Genomic DNA, 15,442 nt, shown 5'->3' with positions numbered 1-15,442 from the left:
TGCTAATATTCCTTCAATATACTTATTTCCTTTCTTTTGGGAATATACCCAGCAGTAGGATAGCTGGGTCAGATGGTAGCTCAGTTTTTAGTTGTTTGAGAAACCTCCAAACTGTTCTCCACAGGGGTTGCACTAATTTACATTTCCACCAATAGCTCACTATTCAGTCATAAAAAAAGAATGAGATCCTGTCATTGGCAAAGACATAGATGTAACTATGTTAAGTGAAATAAGCCAGGCACAGAAAGACAAACATCACATGTTCTCACTTATTTGTGGAATCTACAAATCAAAACAATTGAACCCATGAACATAATGGTTACCAGAGGCTGGGAAAGGTAGTGAGGGGCTGGGGAGGGAGTGGGGATTGTTAATGTCTAGAAAATAAGTTGAAAAAATAAGTAAGACCTACTATTTGATAGTACAATAGAGTGACTATAATCAATAATAATAACTTAATTGTACATTTTAAAATAAAGAGTGTAAGTAGATTGTTTGTAACTCAAAGAATAAATGCTTGAGGGGATGGATACCCCATTCTCCATGATGTGCTTATTTTACTTACATGCCTGTATCAAAATGCCTCATATATCCAATAAATATACCCACCTACTATATGTACCCATGAAATTTTAAATAATAAGAAGAAAATAAAAATTTAAAAAGAAGGTGCCCCATCAAAAAATAAAGAAATATTTACTTTATTTTTATTTTTATTTATTTATTTATTTATTTATTTATTTATTTATTTATTTATTTTTGGAGACGGAGTTTTGCTCTGTTGCCCAGGCTGGAGTGCAGTGGCATGATCTCGGCTCACTGCAAGAGATGCCTCCCAGGTTCACACCATTCTCCTGCCTCAGCCTTTTTTTTTTTATTTTTAGTAGAGACAGGTTTCACCATGTTAGCCAGGATGGTCTTGATCTCCTGACCTCGTCATCTGCCCACCTTGGCCTCCCAAAGTGCTGGGATTACAGGCGTGAGCCACCGCATCCAGCCAAAAATTTTTATGGTTTTAATGTTTGCTCCCTCTTCAACTCATGTTGAAATTTAGATGCCATTGTAACAGTATTAAGAATTAGGACATTTAGGAGGTGATTAGACCATGAGGTCTCTGCTCCCAGGAAAGAATAAATGCCATTATCACAGGAATTGGTTGTTTATAAAAAGATGAGTTTGGCCCTATTTTGTCTCTCCCTCTTGCCCTCCCTTCACCCCTTTGCCAACTGATGTCTTAAGCAGCAACAAGGCCCTCACCAGATGCTGCCACCTAGATCTTGGACTTCCCAGCCTCCAGAACTGTGAACAAATAAACTTCTGTTTATTATAAATTATCCAGTCTGTGGTATTCTGTCACAGAAGCACACAATAGACGAAGACAGAAATTCTATATGAAAACAAACATATACAAATAGTGACTCCCTTCAGACCTCTTCTGAAGATGCATAGAGGATTAGAGCTGACTTTTCCTGCCTCTCCACCTCTAAGATAGAAAATTCTGGCTACAGAATGCTTAAGAGCCAGAGCAGTACTGCCCTACTTAACAGGGAGCTAGGTGGTGTCATTAATTTATGACTATGAAACATTCTGAATACCTTAGGATCAAATTACTGTTGTGCTTATTCTCGCTCTTACATAAATATTTGCACATGTGAAAATTCAGCACCTTGACATTTACTGAAATGATTGCATGGAAAAATGAGACAAATTGACTCAGAGACAGGTGTTGGCAGTCAGCACAGTAGAAAACAGCCCTTTGTCAAAGTAACAACCATACGTGGTGTAGCAAATGTTCAGAAACCAGGACCTACTGGAGGTGGATGGGCTAAAGGGTGGCTCTAAAATGACACTTTCTTTCAGCTGCTGTGGGTCTGAACCCACAGCCTGGACCCTCTGGTCCTGTACTTTATACTCTAGGGCTGCTCCACCAAGATAATAAGGCTGGTATTTGTTTTGTGTATTAAATGTAAACAAGACTCAATTTTCCACCCTAAATCGTTTTCAAGTCAATGTCTTATGTTACCAACAATTTTCAGTTACAATGTGACTCAGAATTGAGAGATGCGGGATTCAAGACAGTAATATTTGGCTAATGCCCTTCAGTGAAATTTCTCACTTTGGCAGGAAAGGAACTCAAGTAGCTGAGTGGAAATCACGTATGGAGTGCTTTGAATATCTCAACTTGAACCCTATAAGATGCTCTGGAAAGGAGCTGTGATCATGCATCCTTAGAGATAGAGAAATGGAATCTCAGGGATACGGAACATCGTGTTCAAGGTCATGCAACTAGGAAATGTTAGGGAGAGAAGTGAAACCTAACTGTGACTCCAAAGTTCACATTCAGAACCTTACATACCAAGTTGTCTCCCTTGAAATTCCAAACCACATTGCTTCAGACTTGAATCCTCTCTCTCTCAGAAACAGTGACCGCTCAGAGGCGCAGCTTTGTTTTTTTTGTTTTGTTTTGTTTTTTAAAGTTTATATGTAAAACAGAGCATTTGTTTGGCTTGTTTCCTTCAGCCAATTTTTCAGTTACTTTAGATGACAGTCCTCAGTAACCCTTTTCCAGGGCATAGGAATCACATTACTTTAGAGTTCATGTGAAATATAAATAAGACAATTCCCATTTTTAAATGCACTTTCTCCAAGTCTGTTTTCCAATGTTATAGAAAATGATGTGATCTCAGAATAGATTTCATTATGATGATTCTAGTATTTGATTATTGCAATTTAGTATAACTCGTGGATAGAAAATGAAACGTGATGGATCAGGGTGGGTTCCTTTCTTCTAACTACTACAGGATAACTAAGGAAAGTTACTTATAGTGAGAAAAAGCACACAACCTGTAGCACATCAATAATCAGTTTATCGATATCTGATCAATAACAATCTTGTACAGTTATGCCATAAGGGAAAGACTTTAAAAGTATGACTTTGTAAAGTTGGCAAAACCTTGTTGTTAAGAATGCCACTTTGATATCAAGTCAGATTTAAACTCAAATGAATTGACTAAAGTCATACAGAGAGCAACGTTAATTGTGTAAGAACTGTATGGGGTCACTTCTTTCCTTGACTCCATTTGGCAAAGGAAAAACTAAAGTCTAGCAAGTTTCATTCCCAGCTACTTCAATTACTAAATGTTTTCACCAGCTCTACTGTCCCCTGACACATAGTAAGTCTTTTCTATTATTACAGTTGGTGTCTGGGATTGCTAATTTATACTCTGCTGAGAGTGAAAGCAAGAAAATAAAATCTGCTGTTTGTTTCACTTTGTAAACACAGTTATTTATTATTATTTTCATTTATAGCTCATGAATGCATTTGTTCATAAACAGCACAATTAGGCAATCTCAATTTCTGTCTTTAAAGATCCTCAGGGGTCAGAGTGCAAAGGTGGCTTCTAAGATAGATAATACCACAGCAACAATATTAAAGTTAATGGAATGGAAGGAAAGTTCCAATAGTGCTCTGTCACACACAATAAAACTTTACCGCACATGAAAACTACCTTTAAAGAAACCCTACAGATACATAAAAAAAAAAAAACTATCTAATTATAGCTATGCTTGCATTCACCAACCAGTTCAACCCTGTTAACCTTCTGAACACTATAATCTCTAATTTACTAAATTCCAAATTTCTGATCCTCATGGTGATATAAAACTGCCTAGCTCATAATAAAACTATCACACAAGATTCTGAATGGCAAATTACACATCATCACAAATTGTAAAATGACTCTAGGATAGTCCTTAAATCACTTTTCTAGCTTCTCCTTTCTTTTATTTATATAGCCATATGCGCTTTACTTTCTGCCCATGAGAGCTCAAAAACTGTGTCTTTTTCACTTATTTGAAACATAGTACCAGATCCATAGGAGTTTCAAAAATCGACTTATTCTGCAAATATCTATTTTAAAAGAATGTGTATAAAATTTATTTATTTTTGTATTATAACCATGCAATTTTCTAACTGTAAAGGGAAAAACAGCAAGCCTACAGATCAGTACTTAAATTCAAAATTACTTTTAAATTAGAGTTTTACTCCAAGTGGAAAGTCTCACAGCTTTTTAAGGAACGAAGGACTGATTCCCTTGAGACTGAATATTCTTTGTAAGTGACTCCAATTTGAACTCCTGTACCCAACATTCCTGAATCATCCATATCCAGATTAATTGAAATTAATGATACTGTTAATTCAAGAATGTTCTGTTAATTTTCCACTTTCTTTTCATAAAATCATTGAAATAATAACAAATTAATGATCTTATTGCCTTATATGTTTCCTTTATGGCACTTTGGACAATAAGCAAGAAAATATCCAATTAGTATAATTTTGGCATAACTTTTTATGATGGCATCTCTCCAGTTCTTTAAGCTCCATCAGGTCAAATGTATTTCTACCCCACACATCTTGTCCCTGAGAGTGGAGATGATTAATAAGTATCTATTCACTTAATTGAAAATAATTCACTTAATTGAAAATTTAAAAAAAAATCTAAATGAGAGCATGAAGGTGTTTAGAGTACCTGTCCTCTTTTCCTTTGTCTGGATTCCTCTACATTTGCATATAGGAAGCCTAATTCAGCAGAGGTGGAAATGCGACAGATGTGGTCAGAAAACCCAGCTCTGAAGTTTACTACCTGAGTACTTCTCAGAAATTAATTTGCCCAGAGGTTTTATTTCCTTACGTGCAAAGTAAGGACCATAACACCCACTTCACATAGTTACTAAGAAAATTATTGGAATGGCCCAAAATTTGTGATCAATAAATGGTAACTACCTTCCCCTTAATTTTTGGAACAGAATAAAACAGACTGGGATACTCAAGAGTTGCATTCCACTGTCATAAATGAGAAGTCATTGCTTCTAGAAGGGAAGAAGAGACACAAAACATCTAAAGAGAACACACTGGTGACATGTTATGAGCTAGTCCTATGCAGAACTTACAGGCACATCTTTATGTTCCTGGTCTGTTATCAACAATCTCATAGCTACTGTTCCCTAATCATCAGATGCTGGCATATATTGAATATGATAAAAGATATATTCTAAGTTTTTAGGAAGCATCCATTTTTGAAATCCAGCATCTCCTGGGATCTGAAATTGAACACATCAAAATCCTTCTGAAAAGCCCATTTTCTAACCATGTTCATTCTCGATTTAACTGTCTATGTTTGTTTGCTCATTTAGACATATTATTTGAACAACTATCATGAGGTGGGCCTGGTGCTAAGCCCTACAATGCACAGAGAGATAGTTACATTTCACACGAACTATCCCTGTCTATATGGCACAAACTCTTTTTAAAAAACACAAAAACAATATTTTTGGCACAAAAAGAGAAATTATGGCCTCATGTTTTAGTCCAGAGAAAATTATTTCATAGGGACGTTTCTGAAATTTGACTTTGTGAGGAAACAAATTGAGTATTTGCCTCTTCCTTCTACCTCCGCCCTCTTAAGTGGATTCCTACTCATGCCTGAGAGACTAACTCTGGCTTAAAGAAAAATGGTCGCCAAGGTTAATTAACTCCCTTCTCTAATCTCCCAATCTTTTTATATATATATATGCAATTAATATATAAAATTAACTAATTATGGGAGGTGGGTGGAGACGTATGATGTTTAACTCTCTGTTCAACAAAAGTATCAGATAATCCTTCTCTTTGGGAGTTACACCTAAAGTTACTTTTGCCATAACATTTAAAGCAATTATTGAGCACTGGAGATTTCTGAAGCAATATATTCAGTGTAGTCTTAAGTGCTCAGGATGCAGTTAGGTTATAGGAATGGGAGGGAGGGAACTACAACAATAAACATAAAAGATTACTGTCTATATCTATCATTCAATCAATCTATCTATCTGTCTGTCTATATCTATCATCTATCCTACACGCACACACACACAGACACACACACACACACAGTTTTAGCGTATAAGAAGTTATTACAAATTAACGTCTCTTGGATATTGGTTAATCTTTGATGCCCTTAGATAAACATCTTTTCCTATAAAATTAATGAAAACAAACCTTTGTTGTTCTTCACCAAATCATTTTGAACTAGTCATATGAAACTCAGAGCTAGATTTCCAAGGTCAAAAAGGACATCACTATAGGAATCAAATATACAATTTAATGCTGCAAGGACATGATACACAGCAAGCTGAGAAAAATTCCTGATCCTACCCGTTGTGTTCACATTGGACGAATGCCACTGGGGAATAAATTTTTGCTTTTGCTTCCACCTAAACCCATCCCAACGCATCCCAGGGTGACATCAGGTGTTACATACTGAGGTGGCTGTGTAGTTCACAGTCTTGCTATCCAGCATGCACATATGCAGAACTTGGTTTCTCCAAAGAGACATTTCCTTGACTCTAGCTATGATCAGCATCAGAAAGCTCCTTGTGAACTTAAAAAATGATTTGTCCAAAGGTGCAAGTAACACGACCGTCATACCACTTCAAGCTTACCCAAGTATATTTAACTGTTCTATGTGCTTGGGGGGGATTATTTCAATAATCGTAAAACAATTAGTATAACCTCAGCCCCTAGTTCATATATTATATCTCCCACAGAAGACACCAAATGGGAAAATAAATGATTGTTAAGTCATTGTGTGTGTACAGCTAGCTGTCCTCTTAACTATGAAATAAGACATAAAAACTGGAGAAGGATGACATTTGTTGGGGGTATACATCTGTATATTTTGAGCAGACACCTATTAGAAACTTAAAATTACATTTTGTCACCATGATTATCATCATTTATTTTGGGCATTTCAGACAAACCAATGAGATGTAAAGTTAGGTACAAGTAAAATTAGTCACTTTAGATTCTCATTATTCATTCTTCAACATATTAATTCATTAATTTGCCCAACAAATATTTATTATAAACTATATGTGCCAAGAGTTTGACACCTGTTTGGCATTGGCCATATCATTTCACCTCAAAGATCCTCATAGTCTTCATCTTTAATAAGATATGTTAAAATAGCTACTTTACTTGACATAGGGATGAACTAAGAGCACAAGAAAAGACACTGGAGACACTGGCTGCAAGCACAGTTTGTTGCTGGCTACAATTTTTATTGTAATATTGATTCTTCTATCTGAAATGTAAAGAACATAATAAAGGCAAGTGTCTTTCTCCATACTCTCTTTTGACCTAAAACAATAATAGAATCATAAGATATTATTCTCCTTCTCTTTAGCTGCTGAGGATGTGTGTATGTGTGTGTGGTGTGTGTCTGAAAGCCCTATCTCCCGCCTGTCTTCTTACTCCAAAAATATAGAAATCTATGCCCATTACTGTGTTAAAAAAAAAAAAAAAAAGAGGAAATTGGATGAAGAGTACATTAGAAGGAAACCCCACAGGTGACAAAAGCCACTCTTTGGCTTCCTCCCAAGTCCTCCTGTCTACTGGCCTTGTGCCTAATATTTACAGGGAGAACTCCTGTGCTATGCCAAGAGGCTGAAAAGGGACTCCACATGTAACAGAAGTAGCCACCCTTGTGCCTCTCCACTCCTGGCTTCCCACTTCACGAGAGGGCATAATTTGAAGGGGGTGTGTGATTTTTGTAAAGTGAATCAGCTGTGGGATTGGTAGAGATACCTCATCTTTCAATCAGCACTTGGCATGGAAAGTGGTTCTAGGTCCCCTTTGATGTAAGTCTCCCAGCAATGGTCAAGAAACTTCCCTCCACTGCATGTCACTCCTGCCTTTCAAACTTTCAACTCCAAATCCAGCAGTTTTAGTGAAAACAGGTGGCTTGCGTGGAACACAGCCGAAGGACTTTTCTACCTGTCACCAATGCAAAAGCTTTTGGTTCTTCTAAGTGAAAATGTCCTATCACAAATATCACATTTTGTTTCATTAAACACAAACAAAAATAGCAAAAGTAATGATATTAATGATATCCTTAATTTGTGAAGATCAAAAGCAAAAGATGGGACATATATTTTTTCAATATCATGAATGATTAGAAGACAGTGTTAGTATCAGTGCTTTTAAAAATTGGGTAATGAAGAATTATGTACAGATGGACTTATCTACTGTGTTAGTCTATTTTGTGTTGCTATAAAGGAATACCTGAGACTGGGTAATTTATAAAGAAAAGAGGCTTATTTGACTCATGGCTCTACAAGCTCTACAAGCATGATACAGCATCTGCTCGGCTTCTGGTGAGGAAGCTTTTACTCATGGCAGAAGGTGAAGGAGGAACAAGGCATGTCACTTGGCAAGAGAGGGAGCAAGAAAGAGAGAGGGAGGTACCAGGCTCCTTTAAACAACCAGCTCTCGCATGAACTAATAGAATGAGAATTCACTCATTACTGAGGGGAGAGCACCAAATCATTCATAAGGGATCTGCCCCAAGACCCAAATACCTCTCACTAGGCCTCACTTCCAACATTGGAGGTCACATTTCAACATAAGACTAGGAGGGGACAAAAAATAATAATAAAATAAAAGAAAAATAAAAATTGGGTACTTAAGTCACAAGAAGTGACAGCACACATCCAAAGTCAGACAGAAATTAGTTAGGTTTGAATTTCTAAACTGCAGATCAAGTTTATTATCTATTGAAAAATTATTCAAGTAAAATCTTCTAATACAATTGAGGAAGTGAAAACTATTTAATTTCTCAATATCACCCTGATCACCAATTTATCTTTCCCCCCGAGCACACAGCCCTTTGATTTCCTCATGCCATAAGACCTTATTTAATAGCTCCCCTTACCCCACATTTTCATTTCGTAAACTACCATTAGTTTCTCAGGACACATTCTCTGTTATCACTACTCTAAAAAATACTTTCTTGGTCTTCATACATGTTCGCTAAGTTGGCATTGTCCTTCAACCCTATGTCATGAACCCTATATTATATGTAGTATTTATCATACACAGCATTTCAATCTTAGTGCCTACAACATGGCACATGCAGATATTGACTAAGTATTGAATAATGTGAAATATGAAGACATTCCCACCTATAAATGTATATCCCAGCATTGTTCATCTGCCTGAGTTTATCTCAGTACCTACCCCTTCTCAAATGTCTTCACCAATCAAGTTCTTTAGCCAGTCCTCTTGGCAGTGGAAATTATAATCTATGCAATCCTGATTAAAAGGAGGCCCTGTGTGTAAGCAATTTATCATTTTGACTCAGAAGGCACAAAAAGGACTCAATTCCATGAAGGCATTCCATGAAGACTCCATGTATTACCTTGATTTTTCTAAGAAAGAACCATTCATTACATGGATTTTTTTTCCCAAGGAGTATTTCTCACTTAGCTCATTTTTAAAGGTTCCACAGAGAGAAATGTTATTTGTATCCAATGAAGAACTATGGTCTGAGTTTCAAAAAAAAAAAAAAAGGTCAATGAATTAACTTAGTTTATTTTTAAGCAGGTCATTTTTCATACTGTCTCTTGCCTGGAGCAAAGTTTAGACTGTTCTGAAACTTTACCCTGGTCTCTTTAGATAATTAAGCATTTATTATTCACTTGCCTTACATTTTATTTAGACTTTCCATCTTCAGTCACCTAGGATGGACTGCAACTGTTTTCTCACTGCTGTCCTCAAATTAGTGCCTTTTAAATAAATGCCACACTTCTCCTTGTCTGTGCCCAAAATATTACAAGCAAACATATGGTATTGGGGGTGGCAGGGAGGGGAAAAAAAAAACATTTTTAGAATAAAAATAAACTATTTTAAGCCTTTTGAAGAACCATAATAAAAACTATTCACAAGAATGACAATTCATTTTACAATTACTACTACCTTCCATTTTCTCTGATGCTACACTGCCTCCTATGCCTATGGATAGAGTAGGTCTGAACCTGCTGCCAAGTACTTTAGGTCTCTTTTCAAACCAATGTCATTCCCTGGTATGAGCTCTACTGCTTGGAAGTTAAGTGGGAGCAAGTAAGAACGTCAAAAATTGAGGTATGGGATCAGGCAGATTCACCCTGAATCCTGCTTCAAATACCTTGGGAAAGAAACATAGCAAGTCAAACTCGGTTCTCTCATCATTAAAAGTGAGATGACACTAATACCTACCTCTAAATATTGTGTGGAAAAAATTGAATTAAATTCACTAATGTATGCAAACCCAGCTAGCACAATGGTAAAAACATAGTAAGAGTTCAATAAATAAGGTTCTTGTTCTGTTGTTTTTAGTCTTCCTGTTATGATTTGACAGAGGAATTTATCTAAAGGTGAGAAAGACATTTTACTTCATTCTCTCTGAAACACAGTTCAGTCATTTGCAAAATGGAGACAGAAATTCTTCACTCCACAGTTTGGTTTAGTGTTTTGTCGAACTTAAAAGACTGTATACACACTATGATTTGGCTTTCTATTGTTGCTGTTATTAGTAGCAGCAGTAGTAGTACCATCACAGTGACCTCTGGAATAGGAAGATATACTAATAACCATTTCTTCTTTGTTTAGTGGTCCCAGAACCTTTCTATCTCCTTGTGTGATCTAGAAGCAAATCTAAGCAGGAGTTTATTATGGTCTCAAGGCTCATTTTTGCAAGTACTAGAATAGCACTGTGTTGCCTAGACACTTAAAACATAGTATGAGATTTGGAAAAAGCATGAATATTAGTCCTAAATGAATTTCAAACAAAACAATCATACCTGAGATTAATATGGTGTTCTTTCCATCAGAGAAACAGATAGAAGCATAGACCGGATACCGAGCTCTAGTCCCTAGACGGTTTCCTCTTACATCTTCTGTACGAATTGTGGCAAGTTTTCTCTTTCTATTAATTTGCACTTTCTTCCTCCTTCCCTTTATCCTTCCCGCTTCTTTTGCACATCCTTCCCTGCCTTCCCTTCCTCCAGCTCTCCCTGACTCTGCCCTTCCTTGTTTCCTTCCTTCCTTCCTTCCTTCCCTCCCTCCTTCCTTCCTTCCCTCTTTCCCTTATTCCATCCTTCACTACTTACTGAAGGACTTCTAGGTGCCAGACACCTATGCATAGGGATGCATAGATTTGCAAAATCAACAAATCATACAATGCCCATTCTTTCCTAGACCTGGCACTCTAGCATGGTAATTAACTTTAAAAATATAAACAAGTCAATAAACAAGATAACCCTGATTTTGTTAAAGCTCAAAGAAGAAAATAAAGAACACACGGCATATCTCTCTGTGCTCTTAAGCTGATAGCTGAAACAACAGAAGAAGCTCTCTCTGATATGTTATGGCAACAGAAAATAATTCCATGAAGTGAAATGTAACAAGCAAGGGGAGAGGAGAACTTATCTGTTCCAAATTCCAGAGTTCTGTTTTTGGCATTCTTGACATGAATAAAACAAGATACATACAAGATTTATTGTCTCATGCCTTGGTTTATTTTTTGTTATTGAAAACATGATAACATCAAAGATGAGCTGACAGTGGTCAATGGGCAATCTTCTTTATAAAGAGTATGAATATGAGTACCTTATGTAAACTGGTGAGGGAGTGTTCACTGTCACAATACTGATCATTTTAGCTACAGATTGACCCTTGATAGTATGCCAGAATCCTGGTGTAAAAAGGAACTAAAGGTTGGTCCCACGTATGTGGTGATGTGTAATGGTATTCAGCCAACATTTTCCAACCCGTCTATGCTGGGTCACTTCCTTAAGTAACATACAGACCTATCATGTAAAGAACCATCTTGTCAGGCACTCACAGAGATGTGTGAGTCTTAGGTAACGAGTCTGCTCATCCATGACATTTTCTTTCTTTTACTAGAATTCAGATTCTTGGGTCAAAATTAGTAGACATTCTTAATGTTCTTGATCCATAGCATGCATTTTAAAAATCAATGTATATGTTACTATTCCCACTATTAGTTTATTCACCAAGTACTTGCTATTCCTGCATATTATAGTTTTTAACATCACATTTGCTAAATTTGTAGAATCAAAAGTTGTTTTCTTCATGTACACATACGTGTATATATACACATATACATATGTATATATATACACCTGTATATATACATAAATATATGTATATATTTATATATACATGTATATCTGTATATACATGTATGTGTGTATATACACACATATTCATATACATGTGCATATATGTATATACCCATGTGTGTATATGCATGTATATATGTATATATGTATGCACGCACACACACACAAGCACACATATATACACACACACACACTGTGGAAGGCACAGAAACCCACTGCTTGGATTTTCCTGCCAAAGATTAATTTAAGGATTTGCATGCAGTTATCTGAGACCCTGCGGCTGAAGTACCTTTAGGATTGACCTCAGGATCCAAGCCAAGACCCTGCTGTGCCCAGGTACATCGCAACCAATGACTGAGCATGGTGAGTTTATTAAAGCCTGGCCATTTATGTGCAACACGGGACTCCTTTTAAGAGTAATCTTTGCTCCAGGGATCCCATTGGTTTGGCCAAGATGCTGTCAGATCTACATTGCCTTATACTGCTTTTTCTCCTCTTTCATTGCATGGGTAGAAGATCTGCATTTGATAAGAGGAACTTCCATGCCCAAATCGGCTTCATACCTCTTTCATTTTTCACAGTCATAGATCCCTAATAAGCCATTGGCACTCCTATCTCTGTCTCCGCTTCTATTTTCCAAAGGACCCAACTAATACACATCTTTTGGTCACCACAAAGGGTATTTGCTCTCCACATGCTTACAGAATTTAAACTCCAGATGTTCACAGCCATTGCCTCTTTTTTTCTTATTTTTCTAATAAAACACGTTCGGCAATGTCCTTAATCCGTATCTGCATAGTTTGCATATCCTCCTTTAAAACACACACACACTTGCATCAGACTCTATTTATTTTTTTTTAAAGAGAGAGGTCCTCAAAGGTAGACTCTAATTTAGATTCTTAGGGACAACTGACACTTTCTGCTTTCATTTGAACACACTCAAGCATAATTTTGCAGACATTTGCCCAAAAATGTTTACATTCCACTCATACATATTTATGTTTCATCCAAAGAACTTAGTCTGACTTTTATTGATTATTGAATTTAATTTCTATTTTTATTTGCATTGTGTCTACCTTACTTAAAAACCTCAACTTCATTTACTCAACATTTATGAATAAAGGATTATGTGAATTCTTCAAGTGTCATTTCTCTCCATTACATTATCCACTATAGTGCCAAATAAACTTTCTAAAATATAAATCAGACAATTTTGATATCTGCCAGATTGGAAGTGATAAAACTAAAATGAGTTTGTGTTGATATAGACACACATTATGCTGAGTAAAAATGTAAATATTAAATGTTGCTGACAACAATTAATTAAACAAACAGCAATCTATACCACTGAGACTTAAAATTGTCCAAATCCTCTCACTTAGTAGCGGGCTTTTATTATACCTCCTACTAATTTCTTCCTAAGAAATAAATTATTTAAATGACATTACCATGCTAACTTTATTTATGGTGGAAAAAAATCTGTCTTTTGAAATGGATTGTGAGATACCTGTAGACTGAAATTAGCCTTTGTGATTTTTTTTCTCCCTATACTTAGTCCAGTGCCTGGCACATGGTAACTGTTCAATAGGTATTTTCTGGATCAGTGTCTATTTTGCATTGGGAATGGTGAACAAAAAGACCCCATTTATAATACCACCGGATACAGAAGAAGACACAAAAAAGGTATTGCTTTTTAAACAATAATTGTTCTTAATAATAGTTTTTAAATGTGCTACAAAACCTCATGGGATTTACAAGTCAGACAAAACACATTTGATCTCTTAATATACTGATAATTTAACAATTAAAAACATGTATCTTCATTTATGAAAAACTTATTTTTATAAAGCTATTTTTTTAAGTCTGCTTTAAAAAGGCTGTTTGTTTGTTTCTTTGATACCTTACTTCATGGCTTATAAGACCCGTGCCACCAGATCACAGGGTATTAGCTGGATTTAATATTGACCATAACAATATCTTCATACAAGCTCTGGTGGATAGATATAAGCATTGTGTTTTACAAGGAGGAATCTGGTAGCAAATGTAATATTATCTAAAGGGCACTGAATGACTACCACATGCCATGCACTATGTGTTTGGTATTCATTGTTGTATCTGATCTTCACCACAATATTATGTAGTACGTTCCATACCCATTTTACAGATGTGCAAATTGCAACTTAGATACTTTTCAAGTATCACACAGCCAATAAGCAACCGAATTTTTACTTAAATCTACTAGTTAAGTTTGTCTGATATATAAGCACATTCTTCCCTTTATTCCAGGATGAAAAATGGTGTCAGACCGTGTGTTAAATAGGTGATATCCTACAAATGCTCTGTGATTTGTCGTGATCAGCATCAAAATGATTCAGGGCTCACCATGTACCTCACATTGCATATTCAAATATTATTGATGTAGGCAGCGAAATACTTAGACATAATATTTCATAATCCAAATCCCAAGAAAAGTGTCTCCCTGAAGCAAAAACATGGGAAATATAATTTGAAATTTAGGCCACAAACCTGTTTCAGGCTCAATGGAAAAATAAGGCTGCCCTTCCAATATACTATAAACCAGCTTTGCACTGTTTCCATAAACTGGGTCATCGGCGTCGGTCGCAGTGACGTTAGTGACAGACGTACCTAATAAAAAAGAGAAAGAAAAAAGATAATAATTAACACATTGTCCTTTGCCAAGAGCTACATTTTGTCAAGTATTTTATACAGAAATCCATGTGTAGGGAATAAAAGGAAAAGAAATTTTTTTAAAAAGATGAAGATGAACTGCTCTGTCATGACTTCAACTATATCTAAGTCTTTTAAAAGAAAGAGTCCTGGAGTATTATATAAAGATACTTTTAGTATCTGTATTATTTAAGATTCCTTTGTAGCTTTCATTTTAAAGATAAGTATTAGGAGCATGTGGGCTTGGGGAACATGCAAAGGAATCCTAACAAAGGAATAGGAAATATAAGGTTAATAATATAATATACCATGTCACATTTACATCTTACAAAAGTACAACTAAACATACCTGGAAAAATTGGCTGCTGAAAAAAAGCTGTACAGAAATATCAAAAGAATATTTTATCCCATCTAATTATTCAGAATACCAAATTAGCTCTGAACCACCAACTAATCATCTTGCTTACATAATTAGGCATAATGGATAAAAGAATCATAATCTTTTTTTCAAAACTATTTTTTATTCATTCATTCAACAATTGAGTATATACAGTTTGCCTGTTATGGAGTATATATATTAAAATATAGGGGAATTTTAATGCCAAGATTGGGAGCATTGACTTTACCCTGTAGGAAACAGGGAAGAAATTTCAGTTAAAGCAAACTCATCTCTGCACCAAGCAGACCTGATAGACATCTATAGAACTCTCCACCCCAAATCAACAGAATATACATTCTTCTCAGCACCACATCGCAC

The 15,442-nt window shown here is 35.9% G+C and overlaps 1 protein-coding gene across 1 annotated transcript in view; it reads right to left on the bottom strand.

Annotated features, from left to right (window-relative positions):
* The window catches only part of CDH8 (cadherin 8, type 2), a 387,613-nt gene that overhangs the window by 187,499 nt on the left and 184,672 nt on the right, over positions 1-15,442 (bottom strand). The window contains exon 4 of the mRNA XM_011938783.1: positions 14,524-14,643. Coding sequence (XP_011794173.1) covers positions 14,524-14,643 — 120 coding nt within the window. The remainder of the gene's footprint in view (positions 1-14,523; positions 14,644-15,442) is intronic.

Source organism: Colobus angolensis, unplaced genomic scaffold, assembly GCF_000951035.1.
Source record: "Colobus angolensis palliatus isolate OR3802 unplaced genomic scaffold, Cang.pa_1.0 Scaffold178, whole genome shotgun sequence".
Lineage (NCBI taxonomy): Eukaryota > Metazoa > Chordata > Mammalia > Primates > Cercopithecidae > Colobus > Colobus angolensis.
This window is presented reverse-complemented; position numbering and strand designations above follow the sequence as displayed.